General features: G+C 37.8%; 1 protein-coding gene across 2 annotated transcripts in view; it reads left to right on the top strand.

The window, feature by feature from the left end:
• FSTL5 (follistatin like 5) overlaps nucleotides 1-23,376 on the top strand; it is a 493,618-nt gene that overhangs the window by 256,579 nt on the left and 213,663 nt on the right. For both annotated transcript variants that reach the window (XM_077814497.1, XM_077814496.1), the window contains exon 4: nucleotides 22,616-22,812. In XM_077814497.1, coding sequence (XP_077670623.1) covers nucleotides 22,616-22,812 — 197 coding nt within the window. The remainder of the gene's footprint in view (nucleotides 1-22,615; nucleotides 22,813-23,376) is intronic.

Genomic DNA, 23,376 nt, shown 5'->3' with positions numbered 1-23,376 from the left:
GTAAGAATAAGCGTAGGGCGTCTTTCATGCAGGTCCCCACATCTGTACCCTAGAGTTCAGAGTGTGGAAGGGAACCCTGACAGGAGTCATGAATGCTCAAAGGCAAGGTCCTTTTTGGGATGTGGTTCAAACTATGATGCCTATAGAAACTACATAATAAAAGATGGCATAGGATCATTAGGTTAGGTAGTAGCTCAAGATTCTGTTACAACCAGAATTTGAATCCAGTAGGATTATAATAAATGAATCAGTGTGTTCATATTCAAAAAGAAAATCAAAATAGTATCTATTAAGATGACACAGTTCATTTACCTGGAGGGAGAGGCAGTGACCTAATGAAAGAGTACTAGACAGGGACTCAAGAGACCTGTGGTATTAACTTAGGTGGAATGTATGAGGCCAAAGAGTTGAAGGTGTTAACATGACCCTGAAACTGTCCAATATTAAACAGTTTTAAACAAGGTTTGCAGTCTGGTATACAGAGACTTCATCCTGAGTAGCGACATGGCAGACCATTAAACCTCTTTTTAACCTTTTATTAAAGCTACAGAAAAAGAAGGGGAAACAGCTTAAAGCATTTGAAATGTAAAGTATTAAGTGAGGCTTTTATTTTAACAAGATCCCATGTTCCCTTTCCCTTTAGCTGTAGAGAATCTTTGGGGGCCGGGGGGGAAACATGTTTGATGGTCTCTTACATGATATTAAAGATGATAATAAGTGTCACTTTTGGAGAAAAAAGAAGAAATTAGTTGATGGTCTGGAACTGTTGTTGTTAAAGTTCAATTCAAGTTCCTAGAAGACTCAACAAAAGAAACACACACAAAAGGGTAAACAAAAGAACAGCAAAGATAGAAAATGCTGCTTTTGTCTCTGGTGTTGATTCTCACTTGCAACCTCACTGCTGGAAAAACACAGGCATGGCACATTGTTTTATCAGCCACTCTGAGACATGACAAACTTGTATCAGCATTGTGCTGGTTAGGGCCCTGCTTTGAGCTACTTCTTTCGGTTCATCAGTGTTGCAAAATATGCAGTCTTGGCCAGCTAAGCCAGACTCTTATTAGACAAAAGGAGAGGGATAGGAAAGAGAAGAAATAAGGTGGGAAAGGAGGAGGACACATAGGTTTGTGTCCAGGTAGCAATGTCATCTGACTTCTTCCTTGGCCCAGTCTGGTCAGGACATCTCTTAGAATTAGGAAAGAAGGTCTGGGGTACCAGAAGATCATGTTTGTTTTAGCCATAATGGTGATGCTTACTTCTTCCCTGTCTTTCAGTCAGCCATCATCGAGGCAGTGAGCTTTTTCTCCACAAAGTGTTTTCTTGTTTGTTTGTTTGTTTGTTTTGAGGACCCCAAAAGTGAGTGATGGGACAAATAGTCTATCCTCTCATTGTTTTGTACACCAATTAGGCCTAATTCCCAAAATACCAATTTTGGTTCATTAATTTCTGGTTCCACCCTTTTCTTGTTTACCATGCATGATGTAACAGTAGGCCTTTTTGTTTGGACTAATTCAGCCTTTTTGTCTAACTTTTTCATCTTGTCCCATCAACATTTGTTGTTGCAGTTGACTGCGTCATTTTATAAACTTCTGCCTACTTTACCAGAGTTTGGCTCACAGCAGCAGTAGGTCAGCTAGGCACCAATTATTACAATAGACTGTGGTTCTATTCCCAACTTGGCCGCTGTTCTGCTGGTTGACTTTGGGCAACTCATGTCACCACTTTCTGCCTCCATTTTCCCATCTATAAAATGGGGATGATGATGATTGCCTTCATTTGTACAGTGCATTGGGATCTACTGATAAAAAGAATTAGGTGGTGGTATTTTATTATGAGGAGAGTTTATAGATATTCTTTGTTTAATTCTTTCATGTTTGCCTTTGATCTGAGTTCTCTTTTAGTTAAAGGTTCTATTCTCTAATATTTCCAGAACTCTAAGGTAAAGAAGAAATACCTGTGTCTTCAAAGATTATCTTGAAATAACATCATATATTTCAGTTCAGTGAGTGAACAGAACATACCAGCAGCAAGTCTCACCAGGTGGTCCTTTCTAATATGTTCTCCCTAAATTTCAATCACAACTCATCTGGAATATGAACAACTTGATGAACACAGTGTAGTACCTTTGTGCAGTGTACAGAAATATTTTATCTCCGTGTGGTTTCAAAAGGAAATTGTGTGATGCCTCAAATAACTAAATCTGTTAATAAATAAATATATTTTGTATAGAAAGTGCAATTGAACAAAAAAGTCATATTTTCTTCAGGAGAAATGAGTGCCAATATTATCAGGTGGTCTTTATATCCAGTAAAACATCAGTTATCTAGAAGATTCTAGGGACAACTCAAATCTTCAAATAGTCAAAGGAGCTGAAAAGATTCCCATCCCTGAACACAGATTTCAGAGTCTGCCCAACAGGTTACCCTGGTTATAACCTTTTGAGACAAACAATCCCCCATTTAAAACAAGATCAGATACTCCAAAGGAACTGGAAGGATGAGTGGTAAACTGGCTTTGGGTAAACAGGACAGTTTCCCGGTCTCACACACAAGTTTCTAGGAGAGAAGTGGTTCTCAAGCAAGGCAGAATTATGGTTCAAACCCTACTTACTCCTGAAAATTCCATAGCACATTGCCCCATTTTACAAAACCTTTTTTATCAGACAGGGAGCAGGGGAGTTGTTCCATGGTATAATTACCACATATACTTTTATCCTCAAATTACCATAAAAATGCAGTTGGCTGAGACACTATCACACGGCATAATGTTTTTGCAATCTTGTTTTTTGCAACTGATTCTTGGTTGAAACAAGGTCAAATTAAATCAAGAAGCAGGCAACTGTGTTGCTCTATTTGAGATATTTCATAACTTATTCTGCCCAAATGCTGCACTTTCTTTTCTGCTCCTTTCTTAAAAGCAACAAAAATGTCTAGAAAACATGACCTATGAGGAAATATTGAAAAAAAATGGGTTTGTTTAGTTTGGAAAAGAGAAGGCTAAGAGGGGACATAACTGTTTTGAAGAACATAAAAGGTTGTTACAAGGAGGAGGGAGGAAAATTGTTTTTCTTAACCTCTGAGGATAGGACAAGAAGCAATGAGCTTAAATTGCAGCAAGGGAGGTTTAGGTTGGACATTAGGAAAAACTTCCTAATGGTCAGGGTGGTTAAGCACTGGAATAAATTGCCTAGGGAGGTTGTGGAATCTCCATCATTGGAGATTTTTAAGAGCAGGTTAGACAAACACCTGTCAGGAATGGTCTAGATAATATTTAGTCCTTACATGTGTAACCCACATACCTCCTGGGTGTGGTGTTCTGTCCCATCTAATAGCTCCGAGACCACTTAGAGAGAGATTAATAAGTTTGCTGTGTAGCCTTAGCTAACAGGCAGTTGGCTTTTAGCTCATGCGGTGGAGGTTCATGCACTAAGGTCCAGAGGTTCCCCGGTTCAATACTGCCCACTGACGACTGGGGTCTGTCGGTGTTACACGTGCAGGGTAGTGGACTAGATGAGCTGTCAAGGTCCCTTCCAGTCCTATGATTCCTATGAAGTGCATTTATTTGAGCATAAGCTTTTGTGAGCTACATGATGAAGGGAGCTGTAGCTCACGAAAGCTTATGCTCAAATAAATTGGTTAGTCTCTAAGGTGCCACAAGTACTCCTTTTCTTTATGAAATGCATGTTAGCCATTGAGTGGAAGAAACAATGGTGTAAAAACTGAAGTTAAAACGGCAGGAAAATATGGGAAGATTAAAGGGTATTATCATCTAGTCATTTTATTGAGGGATATTTCTAGTAGCTGTGCCTGAATTTCTGCTTTTTCATTTAGTGATTTGTTATTCCTTTAAAAATATATTTATTACTATAGGAAGGGCTGGTAGCATCACCTGCTAACGTAGCCTAGCATTTCCCATTATCAAACGTGTAATGGCTTAAAACATTGACAAATGTTAACCATTCAAGCTGACGTTTTCCATGCTGGGTATCGGCCTTGGGTTGTATGCTTTAGAAAATTTCAGTCAAAATGGGTCAGCCATTTCTGAGAATGAGACTAGTGAGTAATTCATTGTTTTCCCCTTGTTAAAAAAAAAATCAGATGACTTTTTCTTTGAAAAGCTGTAGCACTCCGTGCTCTGGAGCAGGGACTTGTAATTTGGTAGGTTTTTTTTGTTTTTTGTTAGGGTTGTGACTTTGGTTATCACTGAGAAAATCTGCCTAAATTTGGCCACATTATAAGCCTTCAGAGGATCACACCTTGCACATGTACATTTAGATATGGCTTTACAATATGGCTTTAAAATATCTCAAGATTCCATCTGCTGATTCTGGGCTGCTGAGGGCCAGGTTGGGGCTAGACACCAGAAATGGGAGCAGGTAGTGGTTTCTCCTATGTTCTCAATGGCCCCAGTGCTGGTGCCCAGGCAGTGTAAAGGAGGAAGCTGCCTGATTTGAATGAAGTGGGAACAAGAGCTAGACCTAGAGTGGAATGGGAGTGCTTTATTTTGAAATCTCAATAGTATTCTTTTAATGTAGTTTGTTGTGTGAAATTTAATATTTATATCACGGAAGTGCCTTTGTGCATCAGCTCTGATGTAGTTGCAAGCCTTGCTTAGGTCTCTTAGTTAGTTAGTAGCTTGGATTGCAGGCTTTAGTTAGAATAATAAGAGCCATGGTAGAGCCTATGGTTTAAATACACAGACTAAGCATGGGACTTGCAGGATCCTTTGGATTCAAACTTTTTAAGGGGAAAAGGCCAGTAACAGTGTTGGGTGGCCTTTGCCTCCTCCATTTCACTGCTGCCAGGGCAGTGTCCCTCAAGGAATTTTGCTATTTTAAAATTACAAGATTATAGTAGTGTTGCAGCCATTTAACCAAAAATCCAAATGTCTATCTCCATCCTCACTCTCCATTCACGAGAGAGAGTGGAGTGAAAGAAGAGACATGTCATAAGTTTGTTTTGATTTAATCAGATCCGTGCCCCCACTGCTAATCAGGCCTTCTGAATAGCTAGATAACTTCATATCTTTAAGTTACTGTGACTGAAAAGTGTATGCATTTCAAAATAAGGTGCTGTAGATAGCAACATACCATTTCCTTGGGTTGAACCCTTAACTAATTATGCCATTTCTGGTTTGTGACTAATGGACAAGATAGATGAAATTTCATATCCAAACTGATATCTGTGGAGCTGAATTTAAGTAAATGCTTTCCATTTTGACAGAAACATCTTTCATGACTTGTTCGCATAGTCCTTAGTCATTTTCATTTCTGTCTCTGTGAAACAGAGGGAGAATCATATTCATAATATGGAATAGAATAGAAACCATGTACCTTTTTTATTAGAAGGGCTTATATGTGAATGAGGGCTCTCTTCTGAAGGCCAAAAGGTGAAATAAAAACTCAAAGGAAAGACAAGCTTCACTGTTTAAAAAAATAATAATCTGGGACCAAATTGTGGATTCAAATCCTTTTTAATCACACACTTCTGCATCAAACCACAAAGGAAGGATAGTGATATGAAACTGCACTTGAAGACAGCCTATAACACCTTAACTTCAGCTATTATGTCAACAGCCTCCTTTGTAGTTGTACAGAGATATCTTGCGTTGAAACATTTATTTCTTAGTAGTGAAGCTAGAATAAAATGATTGATCTACTCTCTTAGGATAACCTTTTATGTCATCTTCTGTAAGAGGAAACTGTGATCCAGATGTTGTATAGGAATGACTTGTCACAACACGCCTATGTGTGTCATCCCATAACTCATGAAACAAATCACACATCAGAAAGTAAGCTACTGTAAATCTATCTGGGCCTGACTTTGCTTTCACTTTGGCATGGCTCCAGTGACTGGTGCGAGAGAAGAACCAGGTTCATTATATTGCACACAGTACAAAAATGTTAATTAGCATAATAGTAATTTTTTTTATTTTTATCCCCAAAATCAGGAATTACAGATTTAAGGCACCTTTAACTTCACCCTTTTTATGATGGGAGATAATGTTCAGGTCTTTCATTACATGATCACATAACATTAAAGAATATGACACATTGTAGTATGTATACTGCAGCTCTTTATCTTAAAAATGAATGCAGTAGTATTTAACACTGAAGTTGCATTACATTACAATATTAGATGCAATAATTGACTTTTAGTTTGGTGATCCTTAATTTATTTTCTAGATGTAATTTGTACAAAACTGGTACGCAATGCCAAATTATTGTACCATTGCTTGGTAGTGAATACTACAGCTAAGATTTTTTTCACTCTCATAGCTTTCCAAAATATTCTCCATTTGGGCTAATGTTACATTTGTTTGTAAAAGCCAAATGTTTTGTTTGTTTGTTTTTGTTTTAAAGTTCAAAGAAAAATACTAACCTATTTCTGAACTGCGTTTGGCTGAAAAAAAAGTTTGAAACTCAGTGTGTAAATACTGCTAATTTTACATAACATAAGAATGGCCATACTGCATCATACTAATGCTTCATCTAGTCCAGTATCTGGTCTCTAGCAATGGCTGGTGCCGGATGCTTTAGAGGGAATGAACAGAACAGGGCAATTTTGAGTAATCTATCACCTGTCATCTAGTCCCAGCTTCTGGCAGTAAAAGGTTTAGGGACACCGGGAGCATCAGGTTGCATCTCTGATTATCTTGCCTAACAGCCATTGATGGACGTCCATGAATGTATTTAATTCTTTTTTGAATCCAGTTATACTTTTAGCCTTCACATCATCCGATGGCAATGAGTTCCACAGGTTCACTGCATTGTGCGAAGAACTTTTTTTATGATCCTTTTAAACCTGCTAACTATTAATTCCATTGGGTGACCCCTACTTCATGTGATGGAGTAAATAACACTTCTCTGTCTACTTTATCCCTAATATTCATAATTTTATACACTGCTATCATATTCCTCCTTAGTCATCTCTTCTCTAAACTGAACAGTTCCAGTCTTTTTAATCTCTGCTCATGTGAAAGCTGTTCCATATATCTAATAATTTTTGTTGTCTTTTGTGTGTATCTTTTCCATTTCTTTATATATTGAGATGGGGGTGACTGGAACTGCTCACAGTATTCAAGGAGATGACATATCATGGATTTATATAGTGGCATTATATTTATTGCCTTAGTGTCTATCCCTTTCCTAAGAGTTCCTAACGTTTTGTTAGCTTTTTTTTGACTAACACTGCACATTGAGTGGATGTTTCTGGAAAACTAACCACCATGACTTCAAGATCTTTCTTGAGTGGTAACAGCTAAATTGGATCTCATTCTTTTGTATGCATAATGGGGATTCTTATTTCTAATGTACGTTACTTCGAACTTATCAACACATTTTGTTGCCAAGTTACCCAGTTTAATGAGATCGCTTTGTAACTCTTGTACATCAACTTTGGACTTAACTATCTTGAGTAATGTTGTATATCAGCAAATTTTGACACCTCACTGTTCACACTGTTTTCCAGATCTTTTATGAATATGTTGAATAGCAAAGGTGCTGGTACTGATCCTCTGGGGATCCTGCTATTTATCTCTTACTATTGTGAAGCCATTTATTCCTACCTTTTGTTTCCTGTCTTTGCCCTGTTACTGATCCATGAGAGGATTTTCCCTGTTATTCCATGAATGCTTACTTTGCTTAAGAGCCTTTGGTGAGGGACCTTGTCAAAGACTTTCTGAAACACCAAGTGCTGATCCATATGATTTTTGACTCCCTCAAATAATTCTAATACATTGGTGAGGCATAATTTCCCATTATTAAAACCATGTTGACTCTTTGCCAAAATATTGTGTTTTTCTGTGTCTGATAATTTTGTTCTTTACTATAGTTTCAACCAGTTTGCCTGGCATTAAAGTTAAAGTTAGAGTTACTGGCCTATAATTGCCAGGATGGCCTGTGGAGCCTTTTTAAAATATAGGCATTGCATTATCTGTCCTCCAGTCATTTGGTACAGAGTCTGATTTAAGTGATAGGTTACAGTCCACCATTAGTAGTTCTGCAATTTCATATTTGAGTTGTTCCTAGTGACTTATTACTGTTTAATTAGTCAGTTTGTTCCCAAACCTTTTCTACTGACATCTCAGTCTGGGACAGTTCCTCAAACTTTATCACCTACGAAGAATGGCTTGGGTCTGTGGATCTCCCCCATATCCTCTGCAGTGAAGACCAATGGAAAGAATTCATTTAGCTTCTTTGCAACAGCCTTGTGTTCCTTGAGTGATCCTTTAGTAGCTCAGTCGTCCAGTACCCCTACTGATTGGTCAGTGTTCATGCTTTTGAGGTACTTTAAAACAAAAAAAAGGGGTTACTTTTGTTACTTTCTGTGTCCTTAGCTAGTTCCTCTTCAAACTATGTTGGCCTGCCTTATTATAGTTTTGCACTTGACTTGCAGAGTCTATGTTCCTTTCTATTTCCTTCAGTAGGATCTGACTTCTAGTTTTTAAAGATGTCTTTTTGCCACTGACCACTTCTTTTATTCTGTTGTTTAGGAAGGGTGGCATTTTTTTGGTCCTCTTACTGCTGTGGGTGTGGGTGTGTTTTATGCTTGTTTTTTCTAATTTGTCATATGCATTTAGTTTGAGCCTCTGGTATGGTGTTTTTAAATAGTATCCATGCAATTTTTAGGCATTTCATGCTTGTGATTTCTATTTACCTAGTTCCTCATTTTCTTCTGTTGTTCTTCTTTTTGAAGTTAAATGCTACTGTTTCTTTGGGTTTCTTTCCCTCCTACAAGGATGTTAAATTTTAATTTTGTTATGGTTGCTATTAAGGAATGGTTCAGCAATATTCACCATCTGGATGCCATTTAGGACAAAATCAAGAATTGTTTCTCCCCTTCTGGGCTCCAAGAAGCAGTAATTTATAGATGTCTAGAAATTTTATCTCTGCATCCCTTCCTGAGGTGACACATTGTCAATATGAGGATAGTTGAAATAGCCCATTAATTATGTGTTTTCTGCCTTTGTAACCTCTCTGATCTCCCTTAGTATTTCCCAGTCACTGTCACCACCCGGGTCAGGTGGTTGGTAGTATATTTTTACTGCTATACTCTCATTTTTCAAGCATGGAATTTCTATCCACAGAGATTCTGTGGTACAGTTTGGTTTATTTAAGGTTTTTACTTTATTTGATTCTATGGCTTTTTTCATGTATAGTGCCCCCTTCCCCCCTCCTCCCCCCATTGCCACCTACTCTGTCATTCTTCCATATTTTGTACCCTGGTATTACTGGATACATCAGTATTCAAATTAAAAATAAAATGGTGAATATTAATAAAGTTGTGATTCATACTTTTGAAAACTGATCCCCCTTCATGAAAATGAAACCAATAATTACCCTCCTCTCATGTCCTCTACTATGTGCTGTTAATAACCTACACATCATCTTCCATGGCATTTTAGGGATTTTATAGTGTGGCCTATTACTGTAGTATCTAGTTCTTCATACATACCCCCAAGGAAAATGCTTCATAGTATGATAATTACTTGTTTTAATATGAGCACTGAGATAGTTAACAGTAGGGAAGTTTTAAAGTAAGGGGACTGACTGAGCAGCCATTGCAATGAATGGGGCAGTTAACACTTCAGATATCTCTGCAAACTCCTTGGTTTCACTCACTTCACATTTTTGTTGTATTTTAAATGAAAGCTGAGTCTCTCTAGAGAATAATTGATTGGTCGAGTATATGGTAAACATTTGTGAGACATTGAAGATAGTGGCTTAATATAATCCACATTTCCCTTTTCCAGATACTGTGTGAAAGGGTAGTAATATAGCCTTGTGGCAGAGATGACAAGAAACAAAAGCAAACAGTTTGTGTAGATTTGTGGCTAACTCAGCACTGCCTTAGAACCATAGGGTCAGAAGGAACCACAAGGGCCATCTAGTGTAACCCCCTGCCAAGTTGCAGGATTTGTTGTGTCTAAACCATCCAAGGCAGATGGCTATCCAGCCTCCTTTTGAAAACCTCCAGGGAAGGAGCTTCCACAACCTCCCTAGTCTGTTCCATTGTCCTACTGGTCTTACAGTTAGGAAGTTTTTTCCTGAGATTTAATCTAAATCTGCTATGCTGTAGTTTGAATCCATTGCCTCTTGCTCTGCTGTTTGTGGCAACAGAGAACAACTTTTCTCTATCTTTGTTATGGCAGCTTTTCAAGTCTTAAAGCATTTTCCTTCTAGATTTGGGCTTTCTTTTGCCTTTCAGTATTTATTTTAACATGTTAAAACTGTGGTATTTTATACTTTTAAAGCAGAGGTGGGCAAACTACAGCCCGCGGGCCATATCCGGCCCACAGGACCCTCCTGCCCGGCCCCTGAGCTCCTGGAGCAGGAGGCTCGCCCCTGGCCCTCCCTCCGCTGTTCCCCCTCCCCCCGCAGCCTCAGCGCGCCATGCTGCCGGTGTAGTGTATTAAACTGTTCCACGTAGGAATGTGCTACCGGTAGCAGGTACGGAGAGCAATTTACTACACTACACTGGCGCAACTCTCTGGGCAGCACAGCTGTAGCGTTGCCAGCCACGGGTGCTCCGTGCTGCGTGGTAAGGGGGCAGGGAGCGGGGGGTGGTTAGATAGAGGGCAGAGGAGTTTGGGATGGTGGTCAGAGGGCGGGGAGCATGGGGGGTGTTTGAATGGGGACGGGGCCCCGGGGGGGAGCAGTCAGGAAGGAGGGGAGGTTGAATGGGGCGGTGGGGGGCAGTCAGGTGCAGGGGTTCTGGGGGTGGTCAGGGGACAGGGAGTGTGGGAGGGGGAATCAGGGGGGAGTGAATAGGGAGCGGGGGCACAGCCTTGCTCAGCCTACCCTAACGGGCGCTCCATACAATTTCCAAAACCCTCAGGCCAAAAAGTTTGCCCGCCCCTGTTTTATAGTATTATTCTGAATAAATATTGAAAAGGAAAAATCTCCAGGCCCTATAGGAGAAGGTATGACAGCAACAGTTGGGCTAACTCCACTGGAGAGGAAAATAAAGCACCACTTTGAACTCCCGTCTTGACCTTTGCTTTCAGCGATGTCTTCCTGGGGGACAGGATGCTTTTGTGTCTTTCTCGCTCTTATTTTTTTTTTCTTTGATAGACTGAGTGAATGGAAAGTATAGACAACTGCAGGGTTAATTTTTTGTTAAAATTACATATAGAGGTGTTCAGTGCTGTTGAAGTTGCAAGTTCAAGGGGGCAAGTAGAAAAATAAAACAAAAGAGATCTTGATGGTAAGGATCAAAAAGGATTGAAAAAAGGGGCTAAAGTAATTCCCTCACTGCCTCCTAAGAATTGATGATAAATATATATAAAAAAAACCTATAAGTGGAACTAAATGGATTGTCTGGAAGATGTATTTTCTTTAACAAAGTCACACACAGATATGTTATTTTCTGAAAGAACCTGAGTCTTTTCTTTTAACTTTGATTACCAATAATGTTTGATGAGCCCTATTCTGTATAATCAAAGAACATAGAATGAATAGTAGATTGTCAATGAAAACACAGCTTTGCGTAACTTGGTCTATTTAAAGGTTCAATTATGTAGATCAATGGCATTTAATATGAAGTGATATCACCTACTGAAATAATATAAATCCTAGATAATGCTGACAAAAAGGGAAAAGTATAAAGTCTTTAAATATAACAACACTTTTGCAGTAAGGAAAAAATAATCATTAGACTCTGTTACTCAGGCAGAGTCATCAGTAATTACTAGAATAATGTAATCACAGTCAAGCTATTAGTTACTCTGTGCAACTCTTAGTGTGATTAATATGTAATTGTGGTCAGAATTTGGCAAATACCACATTCAGACAAGTTACGTAAAGTAGCTTTTGACATCCTAAATTATTTATTTCAGCTTCTACTAGTATTTGCCTTAACTGGGACATTATCTCTTGGATGAGATTGAATAATTTATCTGCATATTGTAAATTATTTCTTAAGTACTGAAGATTTGTCTATATGTCTCTGTAGACAAGATATGACACACAAATACATGTCAACTTGATCCTTAGTTAAGGAAAACTGTCTAGGACTTTCAGAAACTTGAATTTTATACCAAGACTCTAATGAAATTTCAATATCTAGAGGGTATGTTTTCAAGTTCTACATTTGAAATCCTTTTTATTGAAATTCAGAAAATATAGCTGGCAAAGATGTCATTTACCAGACAAATTATTGATCTGGAATATATTTTAATTCAATATTTTATGACTCATATTTTGGAGATACCAGCATTATTACTCTAATAGCTCTGAAAAATAAAAAATAAAATATTATGACCCATAATTAATAACTAAAAAAGGCATGCTTCATTAGAGTCAGTCAAGACTTACATAGTAGAACTGAGAGTAGAATATGACCTCAAGTCTGTTGTAGAAGCAACATGATGATGAATGGAAAATGTTTGTAATGGGACCAAATATGTGTAGGAGACAAAATTATCATAAATTCATTGTATGTGATTGTTATATATGTTGCTTATTACATATTGTTATATTATAACAAGCATCAAGGCAACTTACTGGATGCATCGGATGTATTTTCACTGCATGTCATAGCCACTTAAAATTTCACACTGATAAAGGAGATAAAATTCAGATTCTGATGTCCTAAAAACACAAGTACCTATTATCTGGAGCTAAAAAAGGATCTCTGTTTAGCTTTTAACAAAGAGGAGAGTACTCCTGATTACTTGCTAAGAGTGGTAGTGACAGATGTGTGCATTTGCGCTCGCACGCCAGTGCACACACCTATACATCCGTCCGTTGAAGTAAATACCTGAAACGTAACATGCCACCAAGGTCGAAGAAATCTCCAGTTTTTGAATTAATATGGCTTGAGGTAATTCCCAAATTTTTTACAAAGTTGTTTACTGATGTCAAAAATTCTACAGAGGCATCCATTATTATGTTATAAAAAGATCTTTTAAAGTGCATCTTTTAGCACTATGAAAACTGTAATTTGTTCCTGCAGAACACACACAAGTTTGCTTGCTTTTTGGAAGCTTAACTGGAACGTCTAGGTTTGGCCATATTATGGCAAACACTTCCTGTGTGACCTTGGGTAAGTCACTTAGCCTCTTTAGATATGTCTACGCTGCAATTAAAATCCCATGACGGGCCCATGACAGCTGACTTTGGCTCGTGTGGCTCAGGCGAATGGACTCCCTAACTGCAGTGTAGATGTTCGGTCTAGGGCTGCAGCCCAGGCTTTAGGACCCTTCAAGCTGGGAGTTAAATAGCCCCTTTTATTTTTTTAACCATGAGACCATCCTTTCTCTCTACACACACAAGTATTTTCCAAAAACCTCTGAGATAAGTAATATTTTATAATTTGAGACGTTAAAAATAATTTCCTAGAATACCTTTATTTAGAGCAATCAGAAATATTTCTTCACGCAAATTTGTAATGCTAGTACAGTATTTCCTTTCCTAATTACTCTTTCATAAGTATAATCCAATTAATTTTCAGTGTTTCTGCTCCCCTTACAAATTAAATAAAACTTAAATTGTCAAATATTTACTTTTCTTATGCATAATAGGCAAACATCTATTCAAAACTTTGCCTATGAGGACAATAGCACTTAAAAATTCCACTTTACAGCTGTTTCCTAGGTAACTAACACACAGCTAAAAGAATGAATTGCAGAGTGGAAGGAAACAAATAGGAAAATCATTATTTTTTTTCACTAAATTTGAACTCATATTAACACTCCCCCATTCAAACCTATCAATATTTCAAAAAATAAATATACAAATTGGGGGACAAAGGAGTGACACTTCTTTTACTCCTGTTGGTTCACTTGTTTAATGTTATTTAAGTTTCTGCATGCATTAAAAAAAACTATATTATCTAAAACCCAATATGAAGCCAATAAAAAAGTAGTGAAATAAATCATGTATAATTGGGGGGGAAATGTTGTAGATGCAAGAACCTGAAAACGTCATAGCTGGATTACTTCCTCCCATGGAGCATTCAAGCATTAAAGATGGAAAAGAATAAAACACAGAATATAATTAGTATTTACCACTAGTATCTCCTTTTAAGCTTTTTTCAAGATTATAGTGGTTATGAGAAACATTAAGGGAAAGATTGTACGCAGCTCCTTTGTGCAGGTTCAAAAAGGGGGAGATGGAAAAAGGCAGCCACAATGGCTTTGATCGAGGAAAGCATGCAAGCGTGAGTTTATACCTAAGCATGTGAGTAATCTTGTGAATTCTAGTGTGACTAAAACTATGCTATTAATCTTTCCTCCCATGCCCTTTCCCCTCCTTCCTTTCTTTGGGTATGTCTACCCTTAAAGCTGCAGGTGTAAATTCCAGCTTGAGGATATATACCCACATTAGTTGTGACTGATCTAGTGCACTAAAAACAGCAGGAGGGACTAGCCACCCCAAGGGCAAGTTGCTAAATATGTACTCAAGATGGCTAGCCCCTGTGCTGTTTGGACTTCTGCAGCTATCCTTTATTTTTATCATGCTACCATGATCAGAGCTCATACAGGTATGTCTCCTCGAGATGGAATTTTTACATCTCCAGCTCAAAGTATGGATATGCCCTCAGTCACCATGAAGAATGCAACCATCCTGTTTGTTACGCAGACCCATAACCATCTTTTGACTCTGGCCTCTCTCTAGGTCCTCACATCCAGGCTGTGTTTAAATCCAGGCTGGGACTTCCTTTGTAATACCCTAAGATACAGCTTTTCCTCTCCACCACAGAGCTGAAACTCTGGCCTCTTGATTGCTGCAACATCCTCTTCTCTGGTCTTGACAAATACAATCTTGCTTCACGTGTAACTACTCACGTGTAACTGCTGCAGAGATAATTTTTCTGTCTTCTCACTTTGGCCATGTCACCCCTCTCGTTTCACCCCTCCATGCTCCCCCAGCTGCTGTTTCTCCATGACATTAAAAACAAATTACTTGTCTTCACTTTCAAAGCCTTCATGTCCTGTCCCTACCCTGCTTACCAACTGTCGTATGCTATTGAGATGACAACTCGTGCCTCTGCTCTGTCAAAAATGCAAGCCTTCATCATCTACTGGTTAAATTTTCAAACAAGCATCTTTGTTCTTTTCCGCCATGCTGTGTCTCACCCACAGATATCTGCAGAGCACCATGTTGCCCTTCCTGTAAAGCTCTCTACTTAAAACACTTTGCCATGTGTTCTACAAACAAACGTGAAAATAAATATTCAGTGGGTTGCTGAGACCTTTGCCTATCATACGGACCAGCACTCTCTGGTTCCTTGTGCTCTCCCTTTCCATTTATTATATCCCTTGTTGTATTGTGCGTAGATTGTAGGCTCTATGGGGCAAGGACTGCTTTTTAGGTATGTGTTTGTGTAATATTTAACAAAATGGGGAGCTAGTCCATGACTTAGGCTCCCAGCTGCCACAACAATGCAAGTAATAAATAATAGTTCCTTTGAAGTCAGCAGGACTACCTATGTATTTAGAGTTAAATATGTATAAATAAATATGTGGTGCCAGTCACTGTCATTGCACACACTAATTCATCTTTGCCCAGACTACTTCTAAAATTCTGAACCTATGAGGAGTTTCAAACAGATGCTATTTCAAAAATCATACTTTTTTTAAATGACAGAGGAATGTTTTTTCCTTTCCCCTGAAATGTGTATTTTTCTTGAGGCCCATATAAATGGCAATATTCAGTATTAGATCAAGGCTGATAGGTTTATGATCTGTTATCTAGCTGCATAGTTAGGAATAGGAGCTTTATATTTTTGGAAAGAAAAGATTCATAACTTCCTATCAGGATGCCTATCACTACTTTCTAGCCCTGGAAGTCTCAAAAATATTAAAGTTGAAATATTGAAATATCAGAAAAAAATACTTGTGATCACTTTTAGAGGTGTGTGAAATTTTGATTGATTTTTCTCTCCCTATGACTTCTGTACAATTGGACTCATGCTGACTAAGACATTGAGCTATATAGGCAGAAGCATGCACAAAGTTATCCCAATTTTTTAAGACTCTCTAAAGCATAATTTTCTGTGGTATGTAGGGCATATTGAGCGTACATGATGGTATAGTATATAAGACTTTATTGGCACTCATTTGGAATGACATAGCTTCACCATTTTAAAGTAATTTTGGCAATGCCAACTTATGCCAAAACAAGCTTTACACTATACTACAGTATTGTGTATTCTTAGTGTATTTATATAAATTAGAGGGAATATAGGAATGAGCTGGAAGAGAGGAAGTCAAAGCAGCAATTCTAAATGAAATTTCAAGGAGTTTAGAGGTGAAAAGAAAGGAGAAGGGATGGTAATTGGGAGGCAGGTCAAACAGAAAATGCTCTCTGATTCTGTTATACTTACTTATTTTACAGATAAAGAGAACTAAAACCAAATTATTTTAACTCCATATTCTTACATATACCTGTTATATCACAAATATAATCATCTTAAACCATTACCAAAGGTTAAACTGCTGCTAACATAAAACAAAATTACTCTGTAGGAACACCTAGTGATGTTGAGAGGTGCACATCATACAAAAGTTTCCAGAGCCTTCACAGCAATTTTGATACTAGGTAGCAAAGTTCAGCATAAGCTAAGTTCTTTCTGTCAAATACAATGAAAAAGAAAGAATGGTAAGGAAAGTTAGACATAACCACACTTTTTTCTATAGAATTGTCACAGGTTGTGCAGGTTCTTGATTCATTCTTACTCTTAAAGAATGCCAATGGTAGTCTGTACCTTTCTACCCATCCTCGTTTCTTTGACTTGTTATAATGTTAAGAGGAAACTGTGTAGAGAAAATGAAGGCTAAAGAATTTGAGCATGTGTTGAAAAGTAGTTATACTTTTTATTTATATATTTGTTTTGATTTAAAATATGTAAACATGTATATATAACCGCTAAGCAATCTAACAATGAAAACTTAAAATTTATAGGGGTATCAGTCAGCAATATAAGACAATAAAATAAGTTAGCATACTAGCCAGTAAGTACATCAGTAAATTATATATCATCCTCCACCTGGATTCAGCCCTCCCCTGCAGTATTGTCAAATTGATGCCTTTTGCAGCATGCCTGAAGGTCAACACATTCAGGCTATTTTTGCATTATTTATTGATAGCTGTCTTGAACAATTGAAAAGAAACAAACAAAAACAATGGTAACAGAAAACTTATTGCAAGTGTTAAGAGTTATTTTCTTTTATCATTTCTCAGGCAGCAATAGACAAACATAATTATTGACAATACTTTTATATAATGCTTTTGTACACAATATCTTCAAAGTCCTTTACAAAAATTGAGTGCTCTTTCTGTGAGTTAGGGGAGTATTATTCTCATTTTGTAGATGGGAAATGAGGCACAGAGAGGTTAAATAACTTGCCAAGGTCACAAACAGCACAGACCTAACTGTAAAAGAACCTATACAACTAGAGCATTTTAATTACAGTTGTCACCCTATTTTATTTGTATTGTGTGTGAGAAGTACAGTGGTATCTGTTTAAATCCTAACTGATACAGGCAAAGGGTTGTTTTTTTTTATTACAATAAATAATTGCTATTATTGTCTGTTTTGAAAAAAAATGGCCATGCTTTGGTGGCTAAATATTGACTATTTTTGTATATCACTCTCAAAGAGATGAAAATTTTGGATCACACATTACTATTGTGGCTGGAATTGTATGTAATTCAGAATCAGGTTGATCTGTAGAGTGAATAGGTACACAGTGAAAGGAAATTACAGCTATTCTCTTACTGAAACAACACCATAGAAAGAATAGGCTTAAACACTGAAGTCTAGTCTAAAATGATCATCTGTAGGAGATGGGCTATAGACAGATACAATTGCTTTGTGGATAACATTTACTTCGTTTATAGCTGGCTTGCCGGAGACAAGCCTTGTGATTAATGTTTCAGAATCTATACAATAATTAGCTACCGATTTCTGTCTCAAATTAACTACAAGTGGTTTTTTTCCTAAATCTTTTTTCACATTAAAATTGTTTAACCTAACAATCATTAATGGTATACTAACACAATAAAAACTCTGTTAATTTTGTGTGTGTGTGTAACCAGCAAGTTATACCAATGGTTATGATTTCCCCTTAGAAAAAAAATATTAAATTTCCTACCAAAATCAAAGATATAGGGACCAGAAATTACCTTGATTGTAGAAACCCCATGACAGACTTTTAGTTAAAGAAGTATTTTGTCCATGAAGACTTGATTTATCAGTGTGGTAAGTATAAACTGATAGGGGGTGATTTAAAGTATTTAGTTGACAGTGACACTGTTATAGTGTAATTAGAGTGACTGCAGGCAAGAGTTTAGGTGAGAGTTTAACTGCATCCCTCCCTTACTCTATAGTCATGCTGAATCATCTAAAAGACAGTATCTAAATTATTATGCCGATAGTAAATACCATATATCGCTCTGTATGTAGTCAGTTAATGCAGAACAGAAACAATAGATTGCCCATCATTGTCAAATCTAGATGTAAATTATAATTATGTACTCCACTTTGTCTAAATATAACTGCTGTAGTCAATTTGAAATAAGCAAGCTATGTAAATAAAAGACCCACAAAAACATTTCTATATTTCTCCTCTGCCTGTCATAGTAAGTGTAATTAGTTCAAGTAACTGACCTGTTCAAACTTGAGAACTAAAATGGTTTTCATTAAGGAATGAAAAATGTCTTCATTAGTAAGTGATTGAATTCTTTCAATAAAATTCACTTGCTTAATTAGTTCCTTAGTACGTGTAGTGACATTTAAAGTAAAATTATTGAACTTTCACTGTTTAAGTGTTATGATTTTTATCTCAAATTAAAGTCAAACTTTAAGTAATTTTGTATCTACAAGAAGATTTGATGCTCCCCATGTGACTCCTTCCCACATAATAATGTTTACAGCTTTATAATACTTCTGTGTGTTAGAAGTGTTATCTCAGCTACACAGATGGGAGACCCTAGAGTCAGCTTGGACCAGCTAACAAAGTAAAATATATTGACCTAAGTCTACACTCGAGAAAAAGCTATGTTTTCTTTAGTTAACCTTGTTCTCTTTTCAAAAACTAGACAAACCCTAAACCACTTGCCCAAGGTCACATGTTAGATGTCTGTGTCAGAAATAGGAATTGAACTGAGATCTCCTGAGTCTCAGTACCATACTTTAACCACAAGGCATCTGTAGATGGAATCCTTTGCAAAATTGATGGCAAAGACTGTTAACCCTTTGGTCATGGAACATACATATGACCCATGAGGCAGGATCTACATATATTATCCAGCATGGAGAAACTAAGAGCTTGTAAGACACAATAAATATTAGATGTGATTCTTCTTTAAGTCTTTGTATGAATGCCACTTGTGGCATGCAACTAGAATCTTTTGACCAGCAGTGTCTGTTGGGGCTATGCCTATGCCAGCCATGTCCTTGTGCCACTCTCCTCAAGGGCATATGGGACAGAGTGGCCAAACCAATTTAATTTCCTTCTTTGACAGGATAACTGGCCTAGTAAATAGGGAGGAGCAATAAACGTAATATATCTTGACTTTAATAAGACTTTTGACACAGTCTCAAGTGACATTCTCATAACCAAACTAGAGAAATATGGTCTCAGTGAAATTACTATAAGGTGGATGCACAACTGGTTGACAGGCTATATTCACAAAGAAGTTATCAACAGTTTGCTGACAAACTGGGTGGACATATCAAGTGGGGTCCTGCAGGAGTCTGTCCTGGGTCTGCTACTAGTCAATATATTCATTCATGACTTGGATAATGGAGTAGAAAGTACATTTATGAAATTTGCAAATGAGCTGGGAGGGGTTGCCAGCACTTTGTGACAGGATTAGAAATCAAAATGACCTTGAACAATTTAAGAGCTGATCTGAATCAAGATGTAAACCAATAAAGTGCAAAGTACTTCACTTAGGAAGGAAATGCCAAATGCACAAATACAAAATGGGGAATAATTGACTAGGCAGTAGTACATCAGAATAGGACATGGGGGTTATAGTGGATCACAAATTGAATATGAGTCAACAAGATCAAGAGATCGTGGAGTCATTGTGAATAGTTCTCAGAAAACATCCACTCAATGTTCAGCAGCAGTCAAAAAAGTGAACAGAATGTTGGGAATCACTAAGAAATGGATAGATAATAAGACAGAAAATTTCATATTGCCTCTACATAAATCCGTGCATGTCCACGTCTTGAATACTGCATGCAGATGTGATCGCCCCATTTCAAAAAAGATATATTGGAATTGGAAAAGGTTCAGAAATGGGCAACAAAAATTATTAGGGGCATTGAACAGCTTCCATCTGAGGAGAGATTAATAAGACTGGGACTTTTCAGCTTGGAAAAGAAACGACTAAGAGGGGATATGATAGAGGTCTATAAAATCACAACTGGTTTTTAGAAAGTAAATAAGGACGTGTTATTTACTCCTTCTCATAGCACAAGACTAGGGGTCACCAAATGAAATTAATAGGCAGCACATTTAAAACAAACAAAAGAAAGTATTTCTTCACACAGTCACCATGTGGAACTCTTTTCCAGAGTATGTGGTGAAGGCCAAGACTATAACAGGGTTCAAAAAAGAACTAGAGAAATACATGGAGGATACGTCATCAATGACTATTAGCCATGATTGGCAGGGATGGTGTCCCTTGCCTCTGTTCACCAGAAGCTGTGAATCGGCAACAGGGGACAGATCACTTGATGATTACGTGTTCTGTTCATTTTCTCTGAAGAACCTGGCATGGCCACTGTCAGAAGACAGGACACTGGTCTAGATGGATCTTTGGTCTGACCCAGTATGGCTGTTATGTTCTTTTGTGTGATGCTGTTGCAAACAGAGACAAATATCAAGTGGCTGGGGAGACGGGGCTGTTAAAGAAGTGTCATATGTAAGACACAAAATAAAATTATTCTGATCTACTCTGAACTAGTGAGGCCTTAGCTGGAGTATTATCCATGTCAGCTGAGGGTAGGATAAGAAGAAATTGACTTAGTTTGCAGAAAGGGATATTTAGGTTAAACATTAGAAAATCTTTCTAACTATAAGGATAGTTAAGCACTGGAACAGGCTGTGTAGGGAGGTTTTAAATACCCCATCACGAGAACATTTTGAGACAAAAAGGTTAGACAAAATCTGGCAAGAATGGTCTCGTACAGTGGTTCTCAAAGCCGGTCCACCGTTTGTTCAGGGAAAGCCCCTGGCGGGCCGGACCAGTTTGTTTACCTGCCACGTCCACAGGTTCGGCCGATCGCAGTTCCCATTGTCCGCGGTTCGCCACCCCAGGCCAATGGGGGCTGCGGGAAGTGGCTCAGGCCAAGGGACATGCTGGCCGCCCTTCCCACAGCCCCCATTGGCCTGGAGTGATGAACCATGGCCAGTGGGAGCTGCGATCGGCCAAACCTGCAGACGCGGCAGGTAAACAAACCGGTCCGGCCTGCAAGGGGCTTTCCCTGAACAAGCAGCAGACTGGCTTTGAGAACCACTGGTCTAGTATACTTAATCCTGCCTCAGCCAGGGACTAAATGATTTCTGGAGGTCCCTTCTAGTCCTACATTTCTATGATTTCTGTGATCTCAAGAAACAATTGTGTCTTGAAACCTTAAGCTTGTTTCTAATATTAAAACAAAACTTCTATCTTCACCTTGAAATGTGGCCTGTATGTGCGTGATGGAGGTTAGAGGAAATTAGGAGGTTTTATTACATTTTGTTGTAGAGAAAATAGCTTCTATTGTCACTGTAATCAGGACATGTGCATAATGTAGTTCCTGATTTATAGAAAGACTTGACAATGAAAGGAATAAACTAGATCCTTTTATATGCAGTTCCATCATAGCTGTGTTGATCTCAGGAAACACAAGATGGCTGAGGTAATATCTTTTAGTGGACTAACAGAAGCTGGTCCAATAAAAGATATTAACTCGCCCACTTTGTGTGTCTACTAGATCATATGTCATAGATATTCTTGCTCCCTCTTACTCTCCCTCCCCTATTAAAACTAAATTCGTATTCCAGGTGGATAAAGAGGTTGGGTTGGTTTATGAGTACTCACAGTTGTCACTTCTGTTTTTGAAGTCAAATCCTGTTATGAACTGTATACATTTTGTAATATATCATTTTCTATCATGTTTACCATCATTACCACATATATTGTATTGCAATATATACTTTGTTAATGTTCATTCAAAATGTATTATGTATAAAATTCTATGAACATTTTCTGATAGTCCAGCTCTAAAATGACCTACAAGGAAAAGAATAGCGGGCTGCTGGACACTGTTTAAGTTGTTACAAAATGTTTTTAATGGTAAGTCTTGTGAGACAGAAAACTAAGCAAACACATATGATTGTTACACCTTTATAAACCTATTTGGCCTCACCCAAAGCACATATAGGTAAATGGAAAGCCTCCCACTGATTTGGATTCAGCCTTTATAGGACATATCTCTAGCTCACTAGATGTACAAATGAAAACGGCAATGCACCCACATGTGTCAACCCTGTTGGATAGTGTTGGTAGAAGAAGATATCACTGTCTTCAGTATTTGTATATTTTCTTTATCCATTTAAACAATTTTTAAAATCTGCCTCAAAATTATCTTCTGCATTTCCTTTCCAGGGGACAAGTGCACATCCACTGAATACAGCAAAGTGAAAAATATGTTGTTGGATCTACAAAACCAGAGATACATTGCACAAGCAAAAGAAAAAAATGCTGAAGATAAAATGATTTTAAAGAAATTGCTGGTGGATCAAATGTTTAAATATTTCGATTCTGACAACAATGGACTTGTGGACAGTAATGAACTCTCTCAGGTAAGATTTGGATTTTGCTTTCCTCAGCACAATACCTCTTCACTTTGCCTATGGTCAAGTTTGCAAAATCTCTACTGCGGTGTAGATATGTGGTATGTGGTGTCCTTTGATGCAACCCTTTTCCTTCATTTGATACTTACATGTTGGCTTAAGAGATGTGAAACTTCACTTAAGGATTTAAGACTGCTTGAAAAGGATTATTATTATCCTGAGTCATTAAGACAATGTTAAGGTTGAAATAAGTCAGGAAATTCAAAAATTCTGTAAAAATGTTGACCAGGCTGAACTGCACTACTTAATCTTGTATCCCAATATAATCTTCATACCATTCCATTCTGTATATAATGTCATGGGGTGTATGTACCCCACGTCAGCCCAGCAACCAAAGGGTTAACACAGGCACTGCCAGCCACTGCTTGTTGTCAGCCTCATAACAGCTGAGAGACAAAAAAGCTTGGAAGCAGAGGGGTAGGGCAGCTCCCAGAAAAGTGAACTGGCTGGGAAAAAGAACTCCTGTCAGCAAGCTGCTGAAAAGCTACTTGGGTACAACATCCTAGAAGGAGA

This window comes from Eretmochelys imbricata, chromosome 4 (genome assembly GCF_965152235.1).
Source record: "Eretmochelys imbricata isolate rEreImb1 chromosome 4, rEreImb1.hap1, whole genome shotgun sequence".
In the NCBI taxonomy this organism is placed as follows: Eukaryota; Metazoa; Chordata; order Testudines; family Cheloniidae; genus Eretmochelys; species Eretmochelys imbricata.
The sequence above is the reverse complement of the archived record's forward strand: the minus strand, read 5'-3'. Positions and strand labels throughout refer to the sequence as shown.